We start from the raw sequence: 24,069 nt of genomic DNA on the forward strand, positions 1-24,069 counted from the left end.
GGTGAGTTTTAATTGATTTTGGACTAGTCTTTTGTATGGGCATGGACTTTTCCTTTCCTTCAAGTGGAACTATGTTTCTACCACACAAAAAAATTTAAAAAAAAACAATTATGGGACTATGGAGGAATAATGAGTGTAGTACTGCTTTTTAATTCCACCGCTGGCCTCATCTGAGACACATTTAATAAGTTGGCCTACTCGGGTTGGTAGCCAACATTGAGTCTGTGATAGAACAATCTTATCCACGAATGAACTATTAGATTATAATTTGAGGTCATCCTCGTGTTCTGATAAAATAGGATAAATTGATTAAAAAGACAGTGTGTTTTAGTTTCATTCTCGTTTAAATCTTATCTTATAGGTAGTTATTATTTAACTACTATAATTTAGATTTAATACCTCAAAATAATCAAACTAGGCTCGATCCTCAAAAATTAAATTGAGACAAGCTTAATCTATTTTTCTCATATATATAAAAAATTTCTATTAATTTATATATTTTAAGCTTATTCGAGCCTAAATTAAATTTGCTTGGACTCAAAATTAAACTTAAATTAATTAAAACTTAAAATTACTTATTGATCAGCTCATTTAAAAACTCGAGCTTAAAATTAACTCAATTTAAAATAATATCAATTTAAGCTTAATTATGAATTTATGCTAAGAATTATTTTCAATTCAAACTTAATTTGAGCTAGATTTGATAAGCTCAGCTCAATTATATCTCTAAAGGTATTTGCATACATTAGTTAGCATATATGTAACAGAATTATCGAATAACTTATCTCTCCTTACTTCTTGATCCATGATTTTCTCTATTGCTCTCCCTTAGTTGTCACTTGTCCGGGAGACGTTCTTCTCCTCTATTGCTCTTTTTATCTCATTTTTTAGCTCGAGTAGGTTAGGGGCCACGATGTCGAACCTCTCTTTCACGACCAATCTCCTCCTCCTCTCACCCCCTCTCCCTACTTATTTTCTTCTCTTAGTCATTGCACCTCCATCTAGTCGAGATCACCGCCAAAGCAACCTCTCACCTTTCCTTTCTTCTTGTTCTTCTTTTTTCTTTTTTTTTTATTCTACCTATTCTTTCGTCCACGAGAGAAAGAGAGAATCCACCTTTCTATTATTTTCGATGTGTTGGACAATAATATTTCTCTCTATTCTTACAACAGATTCATTAGTTAGACATTTGCATTAAAAAAAGACTTATCTCTACGTGCAGTATTTAATAAGGCATTTAAGGAATAGAAGGGTAAAACCAAAAGGAAGGATTAAAAATAAAATAAAAAAACTTACAAGGAAAACATATCACCCTTAATCTAGATACGTTAAAAGAGGAAAGAGAAGTAAAAGGAAAAGAAATGAAAAGGACCCCACGTAATAGCCTTGTGCCTCGCCCTTTAGAACAACTACAAGAGAGTGGCTGCCTGTGACTGTGCCTGTGTCTGTGCCTGGCTGGCTAAGCTAAGATTTGTACGCCTTTTCTATTGAAACTTGCCCCTCTCTCACTGTGCCTCTCTCGAGTTGTTCATTTTTCTAAGTCGTCTTCTGGCCTTTGATGGGGAAATGGGGAACGAATTGGACCGCTCGAGGGCTGTCGGACTTGCCTACAGGGGCCCCACTTTTAACATTTAACACCACCCCACCGCACCTCGGAAACTGCACTTGTGACTTGCCTCTAACCCAATCCTCTCTTTCTTTCTTTCTTTTTTCTTCTAATGTTTGTAAATAGTTACGTTCCATTATCCCTAAGTATTAATATAAAAATCTATGTCCATGTCGACATTTAGCTAGTGCTCGTTCCTTTCGTTGAAGGAATGGATATATAAGTTACAGTGTTACACATGTTTTCTGTGTGTGTCCATATCATCACTCCTCTCCAATCATTTGGAAACAAACATCCATCACACATGGCCGCTTGAATCGCGTCCATCCACGTGGCATCAAGGAAGTGAAGTGACGAGAGGTCGAGACTCGGTCAACGGATAGCTCTCGACGCTTCTTTTTTTTTTTTTGCAATTAGGGCCTCGTAGAGTAGTACCTAAAAATTAATATGCCCTCCTCTAAAAACTTTTCGGGGGCCTTTTTGTCTTTTTGCTGCATCGCCGTCATCGGCTGCCAAAGCCTCTGCTTTCTTTATTCCTTCGTATAGCGTGGTAATAAAAAGTCCGTTGTCTTCTTTTTTCTTTTTTTTCTCATCCATGCACGTGACTTCCCACGTGGTCCCCAGCGTTAACATTTTAAGAGGGATTTCCGTGACTCCATGTTTTTCTCCGTTGTCCCTTTCTATACTGTTTATTGACTATTATTTCATGAATAAAACCACCTTACGTAGTTTTGAGAGTCTACGCTCCATTTTTACCGCAGAAAAAGGAGGATTCTTGCTTACGATCTGTGAAGGCAACCTTTAACCAAAATGGAGTTGTTTATTTGTTGTTAAGCAGTTGGATCCAATCTTCAAAATTCTCGATTGACCAATCCCTCCCCTCGTAGCTCTCTCCAACTCCCAAGAAAAGGTTATCCATTGGCCAAGATTAGACCCAAGTGGTGATGGATTAGGTTTCTTGGGAGGAGTGGTTACTCTACCTCGCTTTAATCCTCCTAGCTTTCGTTTCTACCATTTTAAACCTTTCCATCACCTTTCCTGGTATATTCATAGATTAGAGAAAAAAGGCACATCGTTTTCGTTTTAGTGTGTGAGCTTCTTCAAGTACCAGACCCTTTTACATGTGAGAAAAGGAGTGGATCCATGCATGCATCATGGGAAGTTGTAATACCTTAAACAAAAAGGAAAGCTCTAACCGAGAAAACAAGAGGGTGAAAAGTGTTATAAAAGTTTCAATACCTTAGGATAAGGTGTCTACTTTTAATGGAGTTCTAATTTCATTCTGGAGAGCACTCAAAGTTATATATATATATATATATATATTAATTCTTTCACTTTGTTTTGATTTTATTAATGTGAAACTACACCATCGGACTCCACAAATGCCTTAGTTCTTGCTCCCATTATTATTTTACAAGAAATAATACTTCTTTTTTTCTATATATCTCCTCTTCCATCTTTGCTAAATCTTTTTAAAAGGGAAATTTTTAATTTGATTCAAGCCCTGTCTTATTTGTTTTTCAAGAAAAAAAAAAACTGACTTTTATATATATACTCGAGAAGAAGAAAATTCAATCTTATTCACCGCGATGTTTTTAAATTTTCTTCCTACATTATCTTAATCGATATCTATAATAACTAGATTTTATAATTGTTTATGTAATAATACTTTATTCTTTTGTTAAAAAAAAATAGCTCTTAGAAAAAATAATGATAAGGCGGGATTAGAATTATCACAGCTCCTAACTGTAGATACTTTTTCTTAAAAAAAAAAACACCTTAAAAAAGGGGGAAAAATAAGCATAAATATGTCTACGATAAAAGGAGGCAATATACATAGATGAAGACTAAAATATGGATGGAAAGATGAGCCAATTAAAAAAAAAAGAGTAGTAGTAGTAGTAGTACGTCCACATCAATCCTACCAATGCGCTAAACCATGCACTATTAGACTATCCTGTCATTGGCCAAACGGCCACACATAGGTTTTCGTTATTCTTGTTCATAACAATTGTCATACTATATATATGTCGTTACATATATATATATATATATACACATTAAAAAAAGAAGAAAACATTTGATGGATGGCGACGTAGGTAGGAGGGATGATTGCAGCATTATTAGCCAACAATGTGCATGGGGATTCTCGATGGAGAGAGATGACATAGCATGCATTTGACCCATATATGTATGGTTTCCATCCACCGATCCGATTAGAATATATGGCTTGCTTCCCCTTGTCCCTTGTAATCTCTATCCACGTACTTTCTTCATCCTATATATCCTTGACATGAGCTCTTCGTCTCTTTCACCTTGTATATATCCTTGCCGTGAATATTTAGTGTACCCACCCCCATGTGACACTGTCATCAAACATACCCCTTGCTATATTTAATCCTCGGGTAACTCCGCCCTTTTCAACTAATCCACCTCATGCATGACATGTCAAAGTCTTTGGATGCGATGCCACTGCATCCTCCATATATATATATATATATATACACACACACACACACACATACGCACAGGGACTTAAGTAGAAGGAACGATTTGGATCAAATAAGTTCGTCAAATCAAAACATGGGCCACAGTGGGCTACGGCTTAAGAAATACGATAAGAGCTGGGCTTTAGTTAGGTCAATGAGGTGGCCCAAACCTTTTAGGGTTCATTTTGATTCCGGCACCAAGTATTTTTTTTTTAAAGAATAATTTTACTCATATTTTACTGTCTGAATATAAATGTGAGTTAAATAAATTTACGTATAAAGTTGTGTTTTGTTGCTAGAGGGTAAATAAGTGTAGTCAATAAGACTATTTTAAGATAAAAAATGCCCTCGGATTAAATGGTAGTAAGACCAAAATGTTCACAAGAAAAATAAATCCATAAGATGATTGCACACGGAGAATGTTCAATTTTTTACTAATCATATTTTGCTACAAAATATATATAACTTATTACGTGACTTAGTTTATATAAATAAAACGGTAACTTAATTGTGATGTTAACTCCGAAAAATAATAACACGCAAAAAATATGATAGAATAAATTTGGTAGGTACTAGTAGTTCGAATAAAAAGGATAGCAGTTGGTAGTTTACCGTTTCTGTCGTCAACCATCCATCAGTTCAAACACCCCAAAATAGCAGCTCTCCTCGGCCAGTCTTCCACTCGCACCTCACGTTTTCTTTTCCTTTTCCTTCCTCGAATTCCATCGTCTCCTTTCTCTTATAATTTTGTTATTAGTTTGATCACACGTCAAACAGTCTGACAATTCTGTACTTCATATGGAGAGGGAGGACGCCGGTAGCTTCTTAAAATTTGGAGAGGTTAATGCCTCCTCCACCCCTCTCATCTGTTTCACCCCTCATATGATCACCACGAACGGCATTTGGCGTGCCGAGAACCCTTTCCTGTACGCTCTCCCCATCTTTCTCCTCCAGCTGATGCTCATCATCGTCGTCACTCGCACTGCCATGTTCCTCCTCCGACCCCTTGGCCTCCCCCGCTACATCTCCGAGACCGTGGTAAATTAATATATATAATTGAGTATTATTTATTTAGAAATGAGAATTGAGATTGTATACGAGAGTTCTTGAATTTTTTTTATTTTTATTTTTATATATATCCAGGGTGGATTCTTGTTGGGCCCAACGGTAATGGGAAGGATCCCGAAGTTTGCGTCCTACGTATTCCCCATGCGAAGCCTGATGCTCCTCGATGCACTCGCCCACCTCGGCCTTGTTTATTACATCTTTATCATCGGGGTAGAGGTCGAGCTCAACGTGCTGCGGCGCGCGGGGCGGCGCAGCTTTGGCTTCGCGGCGGTTTGCACTCTCCCGCCTTTCGTCCTCGGCGTCCTCTCGGGAATCGCGCTCCACCGCCAGCTGCACGAAGGAACCAACACGCCGGCGTTTGTTATTTTCCTCGGCGTGGCGTTCTCCGCCACGGCCTTCTCCGTCCTCTCGCGCATCCTGGCCGAGCTCAAGCTCGTTGGGACCGAAGTGGGAAGGCTCGCCCAATCGGCGGGGGTCCTTACCGACTGGTTCGCGTGGGTCCTGCTGGCTTTCTCCGTCGCTCTAGCGCAGAGCAACGGCAACGTATTCGCGTCGCTGTGGACGGTGTTCTGCGGGATTGCGTTTTACATCGCCAGCTTCATCTTGGCTCGGCCGGCGGTGGAATGGCTTGCGCAAAGGAGCCACACGGTAAAGCTAACTATGTCATATATGTTCTTTAAAAGCTTAAGCTATTGGAAACCGAAAGCTTTCATCCTTTATATTCAAACAGTCGGGGGAAATGGAGGAATGCGCGGTGTTGGTCGGGGTGATGGTGTCGGCGTTCGTAGCGGACGCGGTCGGGACGCACGCGGTCTTCGGGGCGTTCGTCTTCGGGCTGGCGGTGCCGAACGGGCCGTTCGGGTTGGCGATCGTGGAGAAAGCGGAGCAGTTCGTGGTGGGCCTGCTGCTGCCGGTGTTCTTTGCTATTAATGGGCTCAGGACGGACTTGTTCGCCGTGAAGGACGGAGGGGCGGCGGTGTTCATTGTGCTGGTGGTGTTCGCCGCGGCATTGGCGAAAGTCATCGGGAGCATGTTCGTGGCGGCGATGTATGAGATGCCGCTACAAGACGGGGCGTCAATTGGCTTGCTGATGAACACGAAAGGGGTCATAGAGTTGGTCATGCTTTACATTGCTAGAAACAAAATGGTACTTCTACCTCCTCCGTCTCTTTAAATATAAATATTTGAAACACGTTGTTATTCGACATCGCAGAACTATAGAAGATAGATCAAATTCCAAGCGTCCAGATTAGCGCGCTAACAAGTATTTGTCAATTATTTTATTTTATTTTTATTGCAGATCCTGGGCGACCAGTCGTTCTCCGTGATGGTAGTTATGTCGGTGCTGGTGACCTCCCTGGTGAGCCCGGTGATGACCTCGGTGGTGAAGCCGGCCCGTCGCCTCGTTTTCTACAAGCGCCGCTCGATCCGGTGGCCCGATCCGGACGCGGAGCTCCGCGTCCTCGCTTGCGCCCACACCCCCCGCGACGTCCCCGCCCTCATCTGCCTCCTCGACCTCTGCCACCCCACCAAGCGTTCCCCCTTTTTCATCTTCGTCCTCCACCTCATCGAGCTCTCCTTCCGCGCCTCCGCCTTCCTCCTCAACACCTCCCACAGCCCCAACCGCGTCAACACTAACCTCAACCGCCACCTCCATCACAGCCGCCTGCAGTCCCAGGTCGAACACATCACCCACGCCTTCGAGAGCTACGAGCAGCACGCCGCCGGCGTCTCGGTCATCTCCTTCACCGCCATATCCCCCTACCCTACCATGCACGAGGACGTCATCGCCGCCGCCGAGGACCGCCACATCGCCATCATCATCCTCCCCTTCCACATGCACCATACCGTCGACGGCGGCATGGAGGTCTTCCACCCGGCCATCCGCTCCCTCAACGACAACCTCCTCTCTTCCTCCCCCTGCACCGCCGCCATCCTCATCGACCGCGGCCTCGCCGTCCGCCGCTCCAACCCGTACCGCGTCACGATAGTCTTCTTCGGCGGCGCCGACGACCGCGAGGCCCTCGCCTTGGCCTCTCGCATGGCTGCTCACCCTGCCGTCACCCTATCCATGCTCCGCTTCGTACCAAAAGTTTCCTACTCCTCCACCTCCTGCGTAGAGGAAGTGAGAGAGAAAATAATGGACGAGGAGTGCGTCAAGGAATTCACGGAGAGATGGGCGAAGGGAGGGGTGGTGGAGTACGAGGAGAAGGAGGTGGGAAACGCGGAGGAAACGGTGTCGGCGATACGGGGGGTGGAGAGGAGGGAAGACCTGTTCGTAGTAGGGAGGGGACAAGGGATGGCGGGGTCGAGGTTGACTGCCGGGATGGCGGAGTGGAGCGAGTGCCCGGAGTTGGGACCGATAGGGGACTTGCTCGCCTCGCCGGACTTCGGGATGGAGGCGTCGGTGTTGGTGGTGAGGGCGCAAGGAGGGATATGTGGGGCGGCGGTCGGGGATGGAATGGTAGTGCTCTCACCGGAGAGCAGAGAGGAAGCGGTGAGGGTTTATTTGGATAGTGGTAGCTCTGGGGGGTCAAAGGATATTTTAAGATAGCTGTGGGTGTTAACTGTTAATTTTGTATTCTTCTTCTATTTTTTTCTCTTCTTTTTTTCGGTTAAATGTAATTTACTTTACTTATTTATTTATTTTCGGATCACTTAACTTGAAAAGAAAGTTGATCTGAATAAACTGTGTCAACGCTTTTGAAATTATTGATCAACTCTATTCTGACATTTCTTAACTTTTATGAACTAAAATACATCTATATCATCTATCTTATATAAACTATATAAAAGAATAAGAAAATCTACTTCTAATTTGGTGTAAAAGAAATAAGCCAAAAAATATATATTTATTTAAATAAAAATCATCCTCCTTCAATAGATTATTATCTAATAAAATTATTTTAGTAATTCTAAATACTGTTGATAGTATTATCAGTTGCACTCTTATCATAAGCATAACTTTCCTCCAAAGGATAATGAATATGATTTAAATAAATATATATTAAGAAAAAAATATCATAATAGCTTAGTTATATATTAAAAAAAGAAGATAATTTGTGTTCGAACTGGTGATAGTTTATAAAGATAAAGTATATCTTAGTCAAAAGTTTTAAGTCTTAGTCTTAAATAAAAATCTAAATGAGAAAGAAGGACGAAAGAGAGAGAGAGGAAAAGGTTTGCATGCCCCTACCGCAGTGGAAGCCACCGTGGCCTTGCATCACTTTGCTGACCTTCCGACGTGTTGTTTAGCTTTCTTTTTCCACCCGCCTTTCCAAATGACAACCACTTCTTCCCTCCATTCTTAGGACTTGGCTTCTCTCTTTCTAGATCTTTTTTAGTTGCTATTCCGACCATCGCCTCTCGAGCTTGCGAAGATGCTGAAGAGATTGATTTCAAAGCCCAAGAAGAAACCCCCCTCGGCCATCTCCACCTTGGAGCAACTCCGCGAGGTGATTTTTGTTGCTTGCTTTATCCTGACGGTTTTTTTTCTTCTTTATCCATCTTTCCAGAAATATCGAACTGGGTTGTTGAAAATTTGTTCTTGTTTCACGAATATTTGGTTACGGAGGGCTGATGGAAATTGATTCTTGCTGAATCCGATGGAGCGCATGCTCTTATTTTAAGGAGACAAAGATTTTGTGCATGAAAGCTGTTGAATTTGGTCGTGTGTGGAACAAAATAATTGTTTGAGTAGGAAACTGTTTTGTGAATTTTTCATTGCACCACTCGTAAAGTTCAAATTTTTTGCGTAAAATTAGAGACAACGAGGAATAAGCTATGATCCATTACTTTCTGATTTCAGATGGTCCTCCTGTTTCAATTTTAATGGGGCAAAAGATTGTATGCAGAAATTAAGGTGTGATAAGTTTAGTATGAGGGTTTCTGCTGGTTGTCAGAAAAATTGACTTTGTGATACCCAAGCAGGACATATCATCAAGTGAATTGATGCATCCTGATCATAGGAATGCTGATATTGAACAGGGGATATGGCGGACCACTTTTCTTAAACCATCAATAAACTTGAACTGAATGTCTTTTGTATCATTTACAGTCTGCAAACTTCAGTCATCCTTTTTTTTTTTTTTTTGGTTCTCACAGACGCTAGAAATGTTGGAGAAGAAAGAGCGTGTTCTTCAAAGGAAGATTTCTGCGGAAGTGGAAAAAGCTAAGGATTACTCAAAGGTGAAAAATAAAAAAGGTAAATGCTAATCATCTTTCTCAAGAAGATGGATAACTCATTTTGACAAGTAAATTTTCGGTTTAATATAAATTATCAGTTCACAGAAAAACTTTGGTTTGGTTGGATGTGAGTTTACCCGTTAGGATTTCCATTCTTATTGTAGCATTTTGAAATTTAAGTATTTGGACAGTAATTCTAAAGTGGTTGTTTCTTGTTAGAGATTCTATGTACCAAACTCTTCTTTTATGTTTTTAGGGGATCTTATGAATTTTGTTGATACCATTATATGAGTTCAATAATCTTTTCTTAAAGGATTCCAACCTTCTATTTGATATTTGGCCATCAATAGCTTAATTATTCTAAGGTACATGTGGTGAGCATTCTTGAAGAAAGAAATCATGCAGAATTATTTTCTGTGCAGCAGGTGAAGTTTTTGTTTGCCTAGTGTTCAGTAGAGAATCATGTGGACCCAAACAGTAGTGCCCACAAAATATTTATGACTCTGGCATTTTTATATCCCACCTACTTTCATTTATCTTAATAGTGATGTGTGCCTTATGGTCCATAAAACATGAAATTTACTGAGTAACTCATGCAATTCAATGTCGACAAAGGGAAATATCAGAAGAGTCGGTTAATTGTTCGTCCCTGCTTGATCCACATCTTCACAGCTTATTTTGCAACAGCAGTTTCTTCTTTCTTGCAGCTGCAATTCAATGCCTAAAGAGAAAGAAGTTATATGAGGCCCAGATAGAACAACTGGCAAATTCTCAATTGCGAGTCCATGATCAGGTAAAACTGATTTAATTATTGAAACAAACAATTAGTTGAATTTCATTGTACAGTAAGAATTATTGATATCCAATTAATAGTCAGTATCTATTGTGGTAGATGATTATGCTTGAAGGTGCAAAGGCAACTACAGACACTGTAGATGCTCTAAGATCTGGATCATCTGCTATTAAGTCTATTCAACAGTCTTTGTAAGCTTCCATTTCACTATCTATTTTTCATTAATTGGCTATAGAGTGAAACTTTTCACACTAAAGAATAAAAGATCCTCCTGATTTATACCTTGCATTGATTAAGCAGATATTAATTAAGTTTGTGTATTCTCTGTATATTCGTATCCAGCACTTTAGCTAGAAGCAGGAAGGCTTGGTTGTTTGTGGTGTACATTTCAATAATCGACAGGGTTCTAGTGCCATCCTTTTTTAGCTGAATATCACAAAAACAAATTGTGTAGTTAGGCAGAAGTAATCATGTAGACATAGTAATCAATTGAGGATCTTCTGCTTCATGGGGTGGGTTAAATCATACTGATTGGCTTATTAGCTGCAATATTACTCTCACTTCAAGATTCTTTATTCACTAATTTGGCTTCTGCTACTTTAGTGGACTACCATCTATGATCTTGTAAAGTGATGTGTTCGTGTATTTCATGTTAACATCTGTTCTTGCTTAGTGCCTCTTTAAACCTTATTGTACTGGAATAACCTGCTCTCTCGATGATGATAATGCAGGAATATCGATGACATAGAGAAGACCTTGGATGAGGCAAATGAACATACAGACAGTATGAAGCAGATACAAGAGGCACTTGCAACACCAGTGGGTTCTGCAGCTGATTTTGATGAGGTTTAGATTTTCTCTCATTTTACTGCCTCTTGTTATATATCTATCTATTCTCATCTGCACTAACCCAACAGATATATCTATACATCATTTTCTTTTCAAGAACAACAACACTGGGGCCTTTTTTCGCAATATAGTTGTTCAGGTAGTTGAATCCTATTTACAAAGCAGCAGATGTAAAACAAGCATGCATTAGAGTTCTGGTATGAAGTACAAAGGCTGATTTCAGAAGAGCAGAAAATGAACATAATGATTGCTTCCCTGTGTGGAAGCTTTTGTATTCAATATCCTTCTTTCTTGAAATGCACATGCCATCAAGTCCTTGAAAACGAACTCCTAGGAAACAGTTAATTTCTTTTCAATCATGAGTTGCAAGTATGCAATGTTTAAGCATCAATGGTCCTCACTTAATTGCATCACTTGTCACTTTGAATCAGGATGAACTGGAAGCTGAACTGGAAGAACTAGAAGACGAAGATTTAGATGAACAGTTACCTCAGCCACCTTCTGCAGCAGCACTACCCAAAAGAGCAGCTCCACAACCAGCCAATCATGTGGATGAACTGGCTAAACTTGAAGCTGAGATGGCTATGTAGATGGGACAATCAAATGACTGTAGTTATATTGCCTTGGCATACCAATAAAAGCAATCGAAATAACTTTTGTTATCTGTACATATTTAAGGGTGATAATAAAGTTCATCATAGATATCTCACAATACATAGCTTATCATGTATGACTGCAATGCTCAAGGATCAGAACATTGTCGAAGAATAACTCCTAATTTAAAATCTCTTTTAATAGTTCTTTTGTGGAAGTTGAGTGAGAGCACTGAGAGAGATTCTTTCGTTCCTAAACACAACATCTTTTATTATCTGAATTAAGAACATACGAAGTACAGAAAACAACAATCTTTGGCTTAGATATAACATTGCATGCAGCACAAGTGTTCTTATTCTAGAAAAAAGAATCCATGACTACGCTTGTCCCAAATCTTAGTCGAATATCGAGTAATGTTCTTAATAAAAGTATCTATCTTTTGTTTAGGCATTAAAACAAGTTGATGAGTTAATATACTATTCTCTTATCGCAGTCGGTGAGTTAATCGCAATCTCGAGTAATCTTTTACGTCCACGTTGATTATGATTATTATTTCCTTTATGAGATCACTAAGTATTCTTAAATATGAACCACATGTCCACTACCCTGACAAAAGATAATCCCAAATTGGTCATAAACAAAACCGTATAAAAAAAAATCATACCTCAAACAAAAACATAGGTCTCCACTATCACATTTAAACTATTTTTTTTTATTTTAAAAAATAAAAGAATATTTTCGTAAAAAATAGAACTTGAGGATAAAAAGGATTAAGAATTAGCATTTAATTCCATACCGCCTCTCTCTCTCTCTCTCTCTCTCTCTCTCTTGAAAGGTAGATACGCGTGATCCTATCACCTGATGCCGTTTCTTTATTAGTTTTTAATCCCCCTCTCTTCGAGAAAAAGCCACGTCTCTATCTATCTCTTAACTCTAACCTCCAATGGCGGGAGCTCATGAACTTGTCATTTTTGGGAAACCCTAGAGTTTTAGAAAACCTAGATCTTGATCCCTCATCCTCCATGGAACCCGAGGGGGCTTCCTCGCGATTCGTGACGGCGTGCTTCCTCGGGGGCCTCGTCCTCGGCGCCTCCGTCCTCGCTTTCCACCTCGGGCTATCTTTGCCGCCGGCGATGTTGGGGAGTCGGAGGGGGAAGAAGAGGAGGCCGGTGAGGGTTTACATGGACGGGTGCTTCGACATGATGCACTACGGCCACTGCAACGCGCTGCGGCAGGCGAGGGCTCTCGGAGATGAGCTCGTCGTTGGAGTTGTCAGCGACGACGAGATCACTGCGAACAAGGGACCGCCGGTTACGCCGCTAAACGAGAGGTTGATTTTGTTATCTTAAACATGGTTATGATTATTGGAAGGGATTCTTGATCTATCTGTATGACTTGCTCTTAGATGGGTTTTGGTTATCATCCTTGATTATGAAAAGTAGGTAGCTGCGAACTGTTTGATCTCCCTGTTTGTGATTTAAAATTTTGCCATGAAATTTGATATCCCTGCTAGTTGTCGGTTTTGGTCATCTTTCTTCGTAGCCATGTAAATGTGTGGTTTTCCTTTTAGTGGTCAGTTTATGGACGAGTTTTAAGTCATCTTTCTGGATTTATAGAACAGTACTTGTCTAATCGTTTGATCTAATATCTGTTAGTGATATAGTTTTGCATGATATTTGGCTATGTCTTCTTATTTATTAAGTGGCAGCTGTTGAATTATTTGACCTCTCTTTTAGTGGTTATTTTCGGATGACTCTGGATTTTATTAAGCGGCAGCTATGGAATTATTTGGTAATTATATTGGTTGAGTTTTGGTTATCGTTCTAGATTCATTAACTTGATAACTCTGGAATTAGTTGATATCTCTGTCGGCGGTTACTTGATGAATCTTGGTTATCTTCTGGATATTTCAATTGGGTGGAATTATTTTGTTTCTCTGTTATCAGTTAGTTTTTGGGTAATCTCCGAATAGGTTACTGCCTGCCAAGTTCTTCAAGCCCTTTCTTTTACAATGATTTGTTTAACTGTCAGCTGTGAAAATGTTAGATCTTTCCATTAGTGCTTACTTTTCAGATGAATTCTGGTTAACTTTATGGATTCTATTAAGTGGTAGCTAATGGATTCTTTGGTCTTCCTGGCAGTTGTAGGTTTTGAATCAGTTTTGGTTGTGTCTCTTAGTTTACAAGTAGTAGCTGTCAGATTGTTTGATCTCCCTTTTAGTGGTTAATTTGTTATTTTCTGATTCTATGTTGTGGGTAACCTTTGGGTTAATTTTGACTTTCTTTTTAGTAAGTTTTTGAGCTCTGTTGTTAGTGGTTAAATTGTGAAAAATAATTTGTTCTCCTTCCTGGAGTTTTCAAGTGGAAGTGGTAGCTGACTTTTTTGATCTGTCTCTGTGTTGTCACATCTTGAACAAGTTTTAGATACAGTTTTGGATTCTATTAAAGGGTATCTGCGGAATTATTTGATCTCTCTATGAATTGTAAATTTTTTGGATGTCTTTCAAATACCTTTCTCAATTTTATGAAGAGTAACTGTGAAATCTTTGATCTCTTTGTTGTTGGGTACTCTTTTGTTGCGTTTTGTCTAATTTCTGGATCTATTAAGTGCCACTGCTGTAATTGTTTGTTTTCTGTGTCAGTGGTTACTTTTTGGCTGGGTTTTGGTGAACTCTCTGGATTTGGTTGGTGGTTTCTTTGGAAATTTTGATATCTTTGGATTTTCTTAAGTGATAGCTGTGGAATTGTTTGATCAGTCTGTTAGTCATTAGTTTGGATGACTATCTTTCATGATTTACTAGTCTGTAACTTTGGAATGTTTGATCTTTATGTTGGTGGTTGCTTTTCTTTTTAAGAGTTTCGATTATTATTTTTGGATCTTATTATGTGGTAGCTGTGGAGGTTTTGATCTCTCTGTTGGTGGTTAGTTTACCTAATATGTTTTGTTTACCTCTTTTGAATATTAAACTGGTAGCTATGGATTGTTCAATTTAATTGTGAGTTGTTACTTTTTTGGTGACTTTCTATATATTTGATGTATTAAGTGGTATATGTGGAATTGTTTGATCTCTCTCTCTCTCTCTATATATATATGTGTGTGTGTGTGTGTGTGTGTGTGTGTGTGCATGCATGTATGCGCGCTTAATTTTTCATGCTGATTATCTTTTATTTTTACATTTTTTTTTGCAGTTTTCTTGATCTTCTTTTTATTTAGATCATTAGCATATTCTTTATTTTTCTTTCTACCACAAGGCCACTTGATGAGCAACTTAGTTTTTATTGGGCAGGTTTTGCAGAAAAGAATGCATAATTTTCAGCGGTAGAAATGCCAATATCTCTTTGAAGATGTGTTTTGTTTATTTTGAATTTTACCAGTTGACTATTTTGTAGATTCTCTTGATATATATATCATTGTGCTCTAGTACTGTGTTGATCAAATTTTAGTTGTTTAACTAATCTTGCTGTCGTCTGCATGTATAAGATTGTACTGTTTAACTTTCTCCAAATGCCGTTGTTAGATGATGCTTAGGCACATAAGGGCACCTCTTTACTCTTAGAACCTGCAAACCCTGAGTAAATATTTGGTGCCTGCTATGTCCTTGGAGGGACTGCTGTCACTGCTCATGCTTACATGGTCTTCTTGCCAATCTCTTGCCCTTGTAAATTGTGAATCCCTGTAGGTATTGGGCATTTTCATTTAGATATCCATGAAGTTACTAGAGGTGTTATCTATAATAAGCAAGTATTTGCAACTATGTCGGTTTGACTACTATTCCTGATGCATCAAAGGAGACCTACTACCAATTATCTAAATCTTGTGCCTTTCCAAGTCCGTTGTTACTACAGTTTATCTGAACTGTTTTGGAATGTAGGTCAATGCCATACTTTATGCTACATGTTTATGACAGTTCACACTTATTTGCCAATTGCCCTAATGGATGAAGCTTCTGTGCTCCTTCCAGTTGACTAGTTTTTTAAATTTCTTCGACCAAAATATTTTTTTATGAACTTCTTTGACCAAATGTTTATGGTGGTTTTTTCTTTCATCCATTTTGCTTGCTTGCTTGGGCCTTCTATCTCTAAAATTCTGATTTTTAGCGAATATTTTGTTTTAATCTATTGATGGAACATATTGTGCTGCCAAGGAAATGGGTCAACCGCATGTGTTGGTCACAGTACTTGTAAATAAATTGGACTTTTAGTTAGGTTTTTTTGGCTGTTTTAGCACTTTTACTGAGATTTCTGGCATGCCCTTTTCACTAGTACAGAGAAATTTGAAATTTTTTTGCTGAAAGAGCAGAAAAATAAGGAATACACATATGAATTTTCTGGTAGAGGGAGAGGAAGAGCTAACATCTGAAAGCTTATCATGTCTCTTTCAAGCAATCTGTACTCTTGATGGATATCCTCGTCTCACTCTCTTTTTTCTTATTTTTTACTTTTGTATCTCAATTAAAGAACTTGTCATGTTCTGGTATCTATTAGTAATTATAGTTATTTATATCTTTCACCAAATTTTAATTCAGATTTAGTATCACCATGTGTTAATTGTGCTGGATTTTGTAGCTAATATAAGAAATTCTCCAAACTCCATGTAGGATGACCCCCAAGCTTGTGCAGAGGAATCCATCTAGACACCTCACCGAACTGATTCCTCTTGATATGTGGCTGCACTATGTGCAGAGGGACTGAGAGTGAGCTGGTAAGGTGAGGGTCCAGTGGCATCTAGATGGAGTTCTCTACATGCATGGGCATAAGGCCTCCTTCCATTTTATAATTAGCAAATCGTTGTGATATCTACCTTTCCTTTTTTTTTTCTTCTTTTTGTGCAATTAGTGCAGAATGTGGAATATCTGCGCACATTACTCATAAACAATATCTAGTTCCCATTTTCCACCTTATGGTGTTATCACATGTGCCTGTCTATATTGAGTCCTTTTTCTCTTTCAGCTAATTACATAATTTTGTTTCTGCTCATAGGATGATAATGGTAGGCGCTGTGAAGTGGGTGGATGAAGTCATTCCTGATGCTCCTTATGCCATAACTGAAGAGTTCATGAACAAGCTGTTCACTGAGTATAATATAGACTACATTATCCATGGCGATGATCCTTGTCTACTCCCAGATGGTACTGATGCATATGCCCTTGCCAAGAAGGCTGGTCGCTATAAGCAGATTAAAAGAACTGAAGGAGTGTCAAGCACTGATATTGTTGGTACTGATACTGCTTTCTATTTTCCATTTTCTTTTCTTACTCTGATCTTGTGCCGTATTTCTATTGCTATAAACAAACAAGAAACATTTTGTATTATTTCTGTTGTCTTGAATTTGAGACGCTCATCTGCAAATTTGTCATGTAAAAGAACATATTAGGTTTTGCTGATTCCACGACTTATTAATTTATCAGTATTAGATTTGATTCCTTGTGGTGGCAATGTGCTGGTTTAGGATTGCCTTCCTCGTATTGCTAGAAATGTGAGCCTTCACCTGTATGGATTCTCGCATTACTTTAAAAGAACTTTAAGTAATGTCTGTTTATTCTATGGAAAGTATCTGAATTCTTTGCTGATCTTTATTGTCCAACCTGTTCATGGAGATATTCCAATACTAGTGTATGCCAATCATGATATGATCACCACCAGTCATTTTTAGTAAAGTTGCATTCTGATGTTTTAATACATGATTTCTTTTCTCTTGATTTGAGTAGACTTCAATTAGTAATTGATTTTCATTGACTTAAAATATAGCTGAATTTACAACTAAAAGGAGCTTATTGAGGATCAAATATACTTATATTCCGTCGATTCCTTCATTTCATGATAGTGAAAGATTTGGAAGGATGATTCTTGTACCCTAAGTTCAGTCAGTACATTGATATAATTTGTTTTATGCCTTTCCTTTTGACACTTAATATTTCTCTGTTGTGCAAATGTGTACTCTCAATTCAAGATGAGCCGTAACATTTTGTGCCTATAGGACGTATGCTACTTTGTGTGAGGGAGAGATCCACCGGTGATAGTCATAATCATTCTTCTTTACAAAGGCAGTTTAGCCATGGGCACAGCCAGAAGGTTGATGATGGAGGGTCTGGAAGCAGAACTCGGATATCTCATTTTCTGCCCACATCTCGACGTATAGTGCAGTTCTCAAATGGGAAGGTATGCTTGACTTAAATCTCATAACTCATAAGAACTCTGCATACTTGATCACTGATGTAAAGATACATTCTTAAGGCGCTTAATTTATGTTAATTAGGAAAACATGTAGAACCCTCTTTGTTAGTTTCCCACTGATGTGAAAGAATCCATTATGAATCTCTGTCAGTTGTTTCTTTCCATTGTAATGGTATTTATAGACTATAGATTGACAATTTGGAGCTTTTAACTCAATTGTTGTATCAGTGATATACTGGAAGCATTACTGATATACTGGACATACTTGCAGAACAAATGAAAATATAACATGTACCATCAAGAACATGATAATTGCCGCATTCACTATTATGTGATGTTGTCGACATTATAATTGCTGGATTCATTGTTATGTCCCACCACCGTCATAATTTCAGTCATTATTCAGTATGTAATGTAATAATGTGAGATACTCAGATCAATCATCATCTTTACTGTTGCACTACATAGCAGACTTGATTACATTCAAAGACTCCAAAATATTTATTTTGGTTCTCCCACAACTTATTCAAAAGGGTGCTACTCGCGTTTTCTAATAAATCCAATCATTTCCTGTTCTATCTTTGTTAGTAATCCTATGAGGCACATCTCCATTTGAATCAGCTGGCTCTAATTTAACGTGCGATACATTCATTCTCTTCCACTCTTGGTAAAATATTTAACCTAGGGGTATGAAAGTACTACCTATTTGGTACTCGTCTTAAGGATAACCATTGATACATACAAATTGCTATATATTTTATTCCTCGTCTTACATCTAGTTACTTTTGAAATTTTTTTATTGAGAATTCCTCCTCCATGTGACCCGCTGACAGTTTATTTATGGGTCACTTTTTGTTTGGTTGGTAAAACTCATAAAATGGTGATCTCTAAGCCGATTAATGCTCACCTCGTTCTTTTTACTCCTACATTTAGTTGTCATTTATATTGTCAGAATCAATTTATTGCTGGTGTAAACTAATATGCTGTCTGTAGTTAAATAAATAATCTTTCTTCTTATTGCTACAAAAAGCCAAGTGTCAAAGAGATTGTACTAAATTAAACATTGATCATTAAAAGGGTAAGAATGATGTCCTCTGTGTATAGTGCAATTTCGTTTTGGTTCCTCTTTTCGTTTTAATAACCTGGTATTTACATTTCACTCCATATATTGTAAAAATCTTGACTTCCTTTTTCTTTTATATCCCTCTCGTTGCATGAGATTATTGCATAAGTTAAAAATGGAAGAATGGAAAAGCTTGGGAAGATCTAGGAAAGCAGTGGGTTTGTTGAAATGGAAACCAGGATTACATAGTGTCTTCCAGTTTGCTTGACATTACATTTTTTTTATTTTAAAGATAAATCTTACTGTAAAGTAAGCATTCTGAGGGTTCTTTTACGGTCATAATTTTGTTCTTGTTTTTCTGTATTGATGAAAAGTTGCATCTTATACATGCATATGATTTGTTCCTTCATCCTCTTTTTTTCTTTTCCAGGGACCAGGTCCAGATGCTCGCATAATTTACATTGATGGTGCATTTGATCTATTCCATGCTGGACATGTGGAGGTAAAATCTGTTCTTTTTCAACCTCCCAGCATTCTTCCCTGCCCCAAAAAGGAAAACAAAAAGAGAAACTGAGAAGTAGAAAGGGAGTTGCCTTCATGTTGGTGGAATGCCAATTTATTGTGCTACAATTAACTGAGGTACACAGTCCAAAATGAGATAATGCACCTCCCTGTAACACAGCTGTAACCCTCTTTTCCTTTTAAGAAAATACAACTTGGCAACACTCACTTTTCTCACATAAAAAAAAGTCCTACCGATTACTCATTTCAATTGTTCCTAATAGGTTTGTAATAGAATCCAATTAAGATGGGCATGGTCTTAAAAGTCACAACCATTAATTAAATGGGCCTGATATCTTTTGGTGACTCCCAAGATCATCTGATAGAGATGTAATCTATATGTGAGTAATCTCTTGGTGTGGTTTCTTAATAAGCTATTGGTGGCATTGGTGGTGCTGTACTGCTATAGATTAAAATAGACATGTATTTGAACTGTTATTAATGAATACTTTTCTCTATCTGTTGGTAACCCTGGAATCGTTTTTATGTAGATATTACGAATTGCTCGAGAACTTGGAGATTTCTTACTTGTCGGCATCCATACTGACCAGACAGTCAGGTGATTTGCCTTTTCTCCCTCTTATTTTTCTCCTCTGTTGTGTGTATGGGATATGATCTTTGACAACTTCTTGTGAATACATGCAGTGATTTTTTTTTTCTTATCAATGGTATGATGATTAACTTTCTTGTCAACCATATTGCCATCTGTTCCAGTATTCTCTTAACAACATATTGTTTTTTTTTTCTTCAGATTTCTTTAGATCTTTACTTCGACATGTATATGCACACACACATATATATGTGTGCAGTGTACACTTATAGTATCGAGAGCTATGCTCCAGTGTGGTTTCCTCTTCTTGAATAGTTATTTATCCTTTTTTCTTAAATTTTGTGTAGTGTATATTATACTGAAAAGTGCTCTCATTTTCTATTCCTGATGAAGTTCATATGATGGCTACTAAGCTAGTTAACATAACCCATGCCATTTATCATCCAATAACTCTGATGGGCTTTTCTGCTGAAGATCGAATGCCAAAATTTTGCTCATTTTTCAATGATTTACATGCTTCTAATTTCCTTTGGTACCAGAATTCTCCATGACAGTTATATGTATTGATATACCATGTTCAGTGCTACTCGAGGAGTGCATCGCCCTATTATGAATCTTCACGAGAGAAGTTTGAGTGTTTTGGCCTGTCGTCATGTGGATGAAGTGATTATTGGTGCCCCATGGGAAGTTTCAAAAGACATGGTCAGCTATTTCTGTTCATCTTCTTGCTTCTTTGTTGCACTTAATTTGTTTAACACTTATCTGGTAATGTCAGAGAGTCAAATTGTTTCTCTTTATATGTGTTATCAATGGAGAGAAAAAAGTGGCTATAAAGTGAAAGTTAAGATATGAAGATGCACGTATGCCTTATAACTTATGAGCAACATTATACTTTTTACATGTTATGGTATCAAAAAACAAGTTTTAGCTGCATTATTTCAAGTTGATGGATGTTGGTACATGTATGTTGTGTATGAATCCTGTCCTTTCTCTATCATAGTGGATCCCTCTTCTATCTAGGACAGTCCATGTAATTGACCTTGCATAACTGCACACTAAATGACTAACCTTCAACTTCTTTTAAAGTAGCCACAAGAGTGAGAAAATTGAAATGTCATTGTAGATCCATACTAATTTTTGGTGGGCCACAAAACTTGGGCTTCATCACCTTAGAGTAGTACCTCTTTCTCCTTGTGATGATAATACAACTTTGTTCACGTCGACAAATTCACATTATTCTTTATTCTGTTATTCTTGGATGCTTTCTTTCTGGATCATGATCCTATCAAAAGACACTACAGTGATGCTATGCGGCAAGTTGACAAATTATTGATTTTGTACCAAAGAAATCATTAGATGGGAAAATTGGTTCCACATGAAGAATAATCCCTTCAAGATGTCAATCTTGTGGTCAATTTTTGGCAACAGGGGCACCGTGGTGTTTTGTTTTAGTTTTTTTTCCCTTCTCTTTTTTTGTAGTTCATCTTCTTTACATTTGCTTTTTGCATGAGTCGGTTATTCTGCACATCTGATGCTCCTACTGTTAATTTGTAATTCATAGCAACTTTAAGTGGCATGTTCCATCTTTACCCATGCAGATGTCTAAAATTGTTCATAAAAAGTAGTAAAATTGTTAATAAATGTCTTAATAGATCCTTGCTTTTGGCTATGTAGTTCTCAGGAAACATTTATTAAAAGTTGAGGGAAATTTCACTTCATGTATTAGAAATTAATCCTCCTTCGTTTGAGATCCAAAGTTTCTAAACCCTGGAAAAGGATTATGTGACAGGTTAAATGTAGATTCACAAAACAAGGTTGTTGGACAGAAAATAGTTAACTTAATTTCATAGGAATGTCAAGAAATGCTTAATTAATTATCCATTAATTATAGTTTATTTTATGGATATGTGGTGGTATCAATTTTGTTGTTTATTCTTTTATATCTCTCTCTCTCTTATTTTGTTTGGAACCTGTGACGTACATAATTCAGAAATGTGTTCTGTTTACAGATTACTACCTTCAATATCTCATTGGTTGTCCACGGAACCATTGCAGAAAACATGGACTTTCGGAGGGTAATATTTTATAATTTTCAAACTATCTTAGTGTCAAAAGTGAATTGACAGTAGCTGATAACAGTGTTTGATCACTTAACAGGAGGAATCAAACCCATATGCAGTTCCAATGGGTATGGGTATCTATCGGCAGCTAGAGAGTCCTTTAGACATCACAACTAGTACTATTATTAGAAGGATTGTTGCAAATCACGAGGCTTATCAGGTTATTCTTAAACCTTTTATGTGAATAAGCCAACAGCTTCTGGTTTGTTTCCATTGCATATTTTTACTGTTTAGCTTAAGTTTCTGAGTTTCATAAGTTTTTTTTATGGATTATGCTCCAACTTTCTAACCATGTCGTGTTGCACCTCTATCATCCAATAAAAGAAGTACTATGTTATCTTGTATGTTATGTGATTTTCAATTATTTCTATATATTGCTTTTGCAGAAAAGGAATGAGAAGAAGGAAGCCAGTGAGAGGACATATTATGAGGGAAAAGCTTTTGTATCTGGAGACTGAATCTGAGTGTCAGAACCTCCTATGCTTCTAACATTGATTTTTTTCCCCTGAAGCACATAGGCAGCTATAATTTATACACCGTGGGCAGTAGGCAGTAGGCAGCAGAGAGCTGGTTATTATATGGTCGATATTTGAGCAATGGCTTCTATTGAGCACGCCCCAATCTTTTCTCGTACTATCAATCTTTTCTTATACCATTGGCATCATACTCTGCCTTTTCCAGCTGAGTTATTTGTAATTCTAGATCCTCGCAAATATTCTCCTATATTACTCGAGCGTAATCTTTAATATTTAAAAGAAAAAGGGAAAAAATTTAGTGTGATTCTTTCCATTTACTCTCTTTTGCCTGAGTATAAGCATCCTTTTTAGTCCATCTGAACTTGTTCTTCAGAATGATCTGTTTCCACTGTATGGATAATATCAGAGATTCTGTTGCTTCATTTCTTCGCACTTTGTGATGTCCTTGGCTGCTCCAGGTATTAGCATATGTGGCTACTGGAACTATGAAAATTAGAACGCAATAGTTATGAAAGAAATAGTGATGCCTAGTGTGATATGAGGATGTTTGCGTACATTATTCTCTCCCAGGGAACGACTCATCTAACTTGTTCTTCTTTCTCTACTTTTGGGGTGCACAGCTATGTAGTGGAAAGAAAATTGAGCCACGGCAACACAAATGATATCCGCTGGTTGCATCTGGAAAAAGAACTATCCAAAGCCACGTGTGGTAGGTGGGTGGAACGTTTGAATCTAACCATTTGAAATTGTGGAATTTGGACAATGAATCGGGGCGGTGCATGATCGCATCTGCTAGTGCCTTCTATGATGCTACGTGTTACTGCGACCTCAAGGAAAAGAAAGAAAGCAACGCTCTGCAATTTGACAGAATGAATGTGACTATTGGTTTTGATTTTTAAGTGCCCTTCCTTATCTCTGCCTGCAGTCTTGTTAGAAGTAGCTTTCTTTCTTTATCATTCTGATTCTGTTGATGATTTTTTCTCTATAATGTATTTTCACAAGGATTCGAATTTAAGCCTACGTAGAATTAAGATATTCTTGCATATTATTGACGATTTCAGAGTGAGTTGATTACCTACCTGCAGGCTAACGTAATTTTACTGGATTGGATTGGTATTTTAAGACTCTTCTCTGCTTACGTTAAACTTTGAATATCAGTGTCATTAGCTCTTCCCATTACCCACTGGTCATTGGAAAATTTGTTTCTAGGATGAAGGAAAGAAATAAAATTTCTCACGTCTGCATCATGTTTGTTTACTTTCCAAAATGTTAATATATCCAATTATCCTTAATTCCAACAGGTTACATATGCATGCTAAAAGGGATAACTAAGTTATCGGTTAAGATTGGTTAGTATTCAGGCACATGCTCAACCATATAGTAGTACAATTAATTATTGTCATCGTCTTGTTTTATTGATCATGAGAGTTGGCACATGCCAGCGAATATGTACAATCTGGTGTTTGATATTAAGAGTGGTAATATTCTACACTAAATAGTACTGTTCCTTGTTGGAGCTTCTTTTCTCTACCTTAAACCATG

At 38.0% G+C, this 24,069-nt stretch overlaps 3 protein-coding genes across 3 annotated transcripts; all 3 read left to right on the top strand.

Moving 5' to 3' along the window:
* Positions 1 to 4,893: 4,893 nt before the first annotated feature.
* Positions 4,894 to 7,717, top strand: LOC140775745 (cation/H(+) antiporter 15-like). Its single transcript, XM_073119156.1, has 4 exons — positions 4,894 to 5,133; positions 5,239 to 5,811; positions 5,894 to 6,310; positions 6,464 to 7,717. The coding sequence occupies exons 1-4, from the start codon at positions 4,894 to 4,896 to the stop codon at positions 7,715 to 7,717; spliced, it is 2,484 nt and encodes an 827-aa protein (XP_072975257.1).
* A 622-nt stretch (positions 7,718 to 8,339) lies between these two features.
* On the top strand, positions 8,340 to 11,787 carry LOC140775533 (vacuolar protein sorting-associated protein 32 homolog 1-like). Its single transcript, XM_073118886.1, has 6 exons — positions 8,340 to 8,618; positions 9,268 to 9,367; positions 10,056 to 10,141; positions 10,241 to 10,332; positions 10,873 to 10,987; positions 11,422 to 11,787. The coding sequence occupies exons 1-6, from the start codon at positions 8,544 to 8,546 to the stop codon at positions 11,578 to 11,580; spliced, it is 627 nt and encodes a 208-aa protein (XP_072974987.1). The 5' UTR covers positions 8,340 to 8,543; the 3' UTR covers positions 11,581 to 11,787.
* A 640-nt stretch (positions 11,788 to 12,427) lies between these two features.
* LOC140775532 (ethanolamine-phosphate cytidylyltransferase-like) lies at positions 12,428 to 23,605 on the top strand. Its single transcript, XM_073118884.1, has 9 exons — positions 12,428 to 12,914; positions 16,564 to 16,799; positions 17,561 to 17,742; positions 19,251 to 19,322; positions 19,873 to 19,940; positions 20,513 to 20,633; positions 21,941 to 22,006; positions 22,089 to 22,211; positions 22,438 to 23,605. Exons 1-9 carry the CDS (start codon positions 12,541 to 12,543, stop codon positions 22,507 to 22,509), a joined length of 1,314 nt encoding a protein of 437 aa, XP_072974985.1. The 5' UTR covers positions 12,428 to 12,540; the 3' UTR covers positions 22,510 to 23,605.
* The last annotated feature ends 464 nt before the right edge of the window (positions 23,606 to 24,069 follow it).

This window comes from Typha angustifolia, chromosome 14 (assembly GCF_048772165.1).
Source record: "Typha angustifolia cultivar Huaian chromosome 14, ASM4877216v1, whole genome shotgun sequence".
In the NCBI taxonomy this organism is placed as follows: Eukaryota; Viridiplantae; Streptophyta; class Magnoliopsida; order Poales; family Typhaceae; genus Typha; species Typha angustifolia.

Bases quoted from the DNA above. Each gene is read 5' to 3' on its own strand.
- LOC140775532 (XM_073118884.1), top strand. From the start codon at position 12,541: ATGAACTTGTCATTTTTGGGAAACCCTAGAGTTTTAGAAAACCTAGAT. The intron at 17,743-19,250 runs GTATGCTTGACT...TTTCTTTTCCAG, and splicing joins TGCAGTTCTCAAATGGGAAG to GGACCAGGTCCAGATGCTCG. The intron at 19,323-19,872 runs GTAAAATCTGTT...GTTTTTATGTAG, and splicing joins TCCATGCTGGACATGTGGAG to ATATTACGAATTGCTCGAGA.
- LOC140775745 (XM_073119156.1), top strand. From the start codon at position 4,894: ATGGAGAGGGAGGACGCCGGTAGCTTCTTAAAATTTGGAGAGGTTAAT. The intron at 5,134-5,238 runs GTAAATTAATAT...ATATATATCCAG, and splicing joins GCTACATCTCCGAGACCGTG to GGTGGATTCTTGTTGGGCCC. The intron at 6,311-6,463 runs GTACTTCTACCT...TTTTTATTGCAG, and splicing joins ACATTGCTAGAAACAAAATG to ATCCTGGGCGACCAGTCGTT.
- LOC140775533 (XM_073118886.1), top strand. From the start codon at position 8,544: ATGCTGAAGAGATTGATTTCAAAGCCCAAGAAGAAACCCCCCTCGGCC. The intron at 10,142-10,240 runs GTAAAACTGATT...CTATTGTGGTAG, and splicing joins AATTGCGAGTCCATGATCAG to ATGATTATGCTTGAAGGTGC. The intron at 10,988-11,421 runs GTTTAGATTTTC...ACTTTGAATCAG, and splicing joins CTGCAGCTGATTTTGATGAG to GATGAACTGGAAGCTGAACT.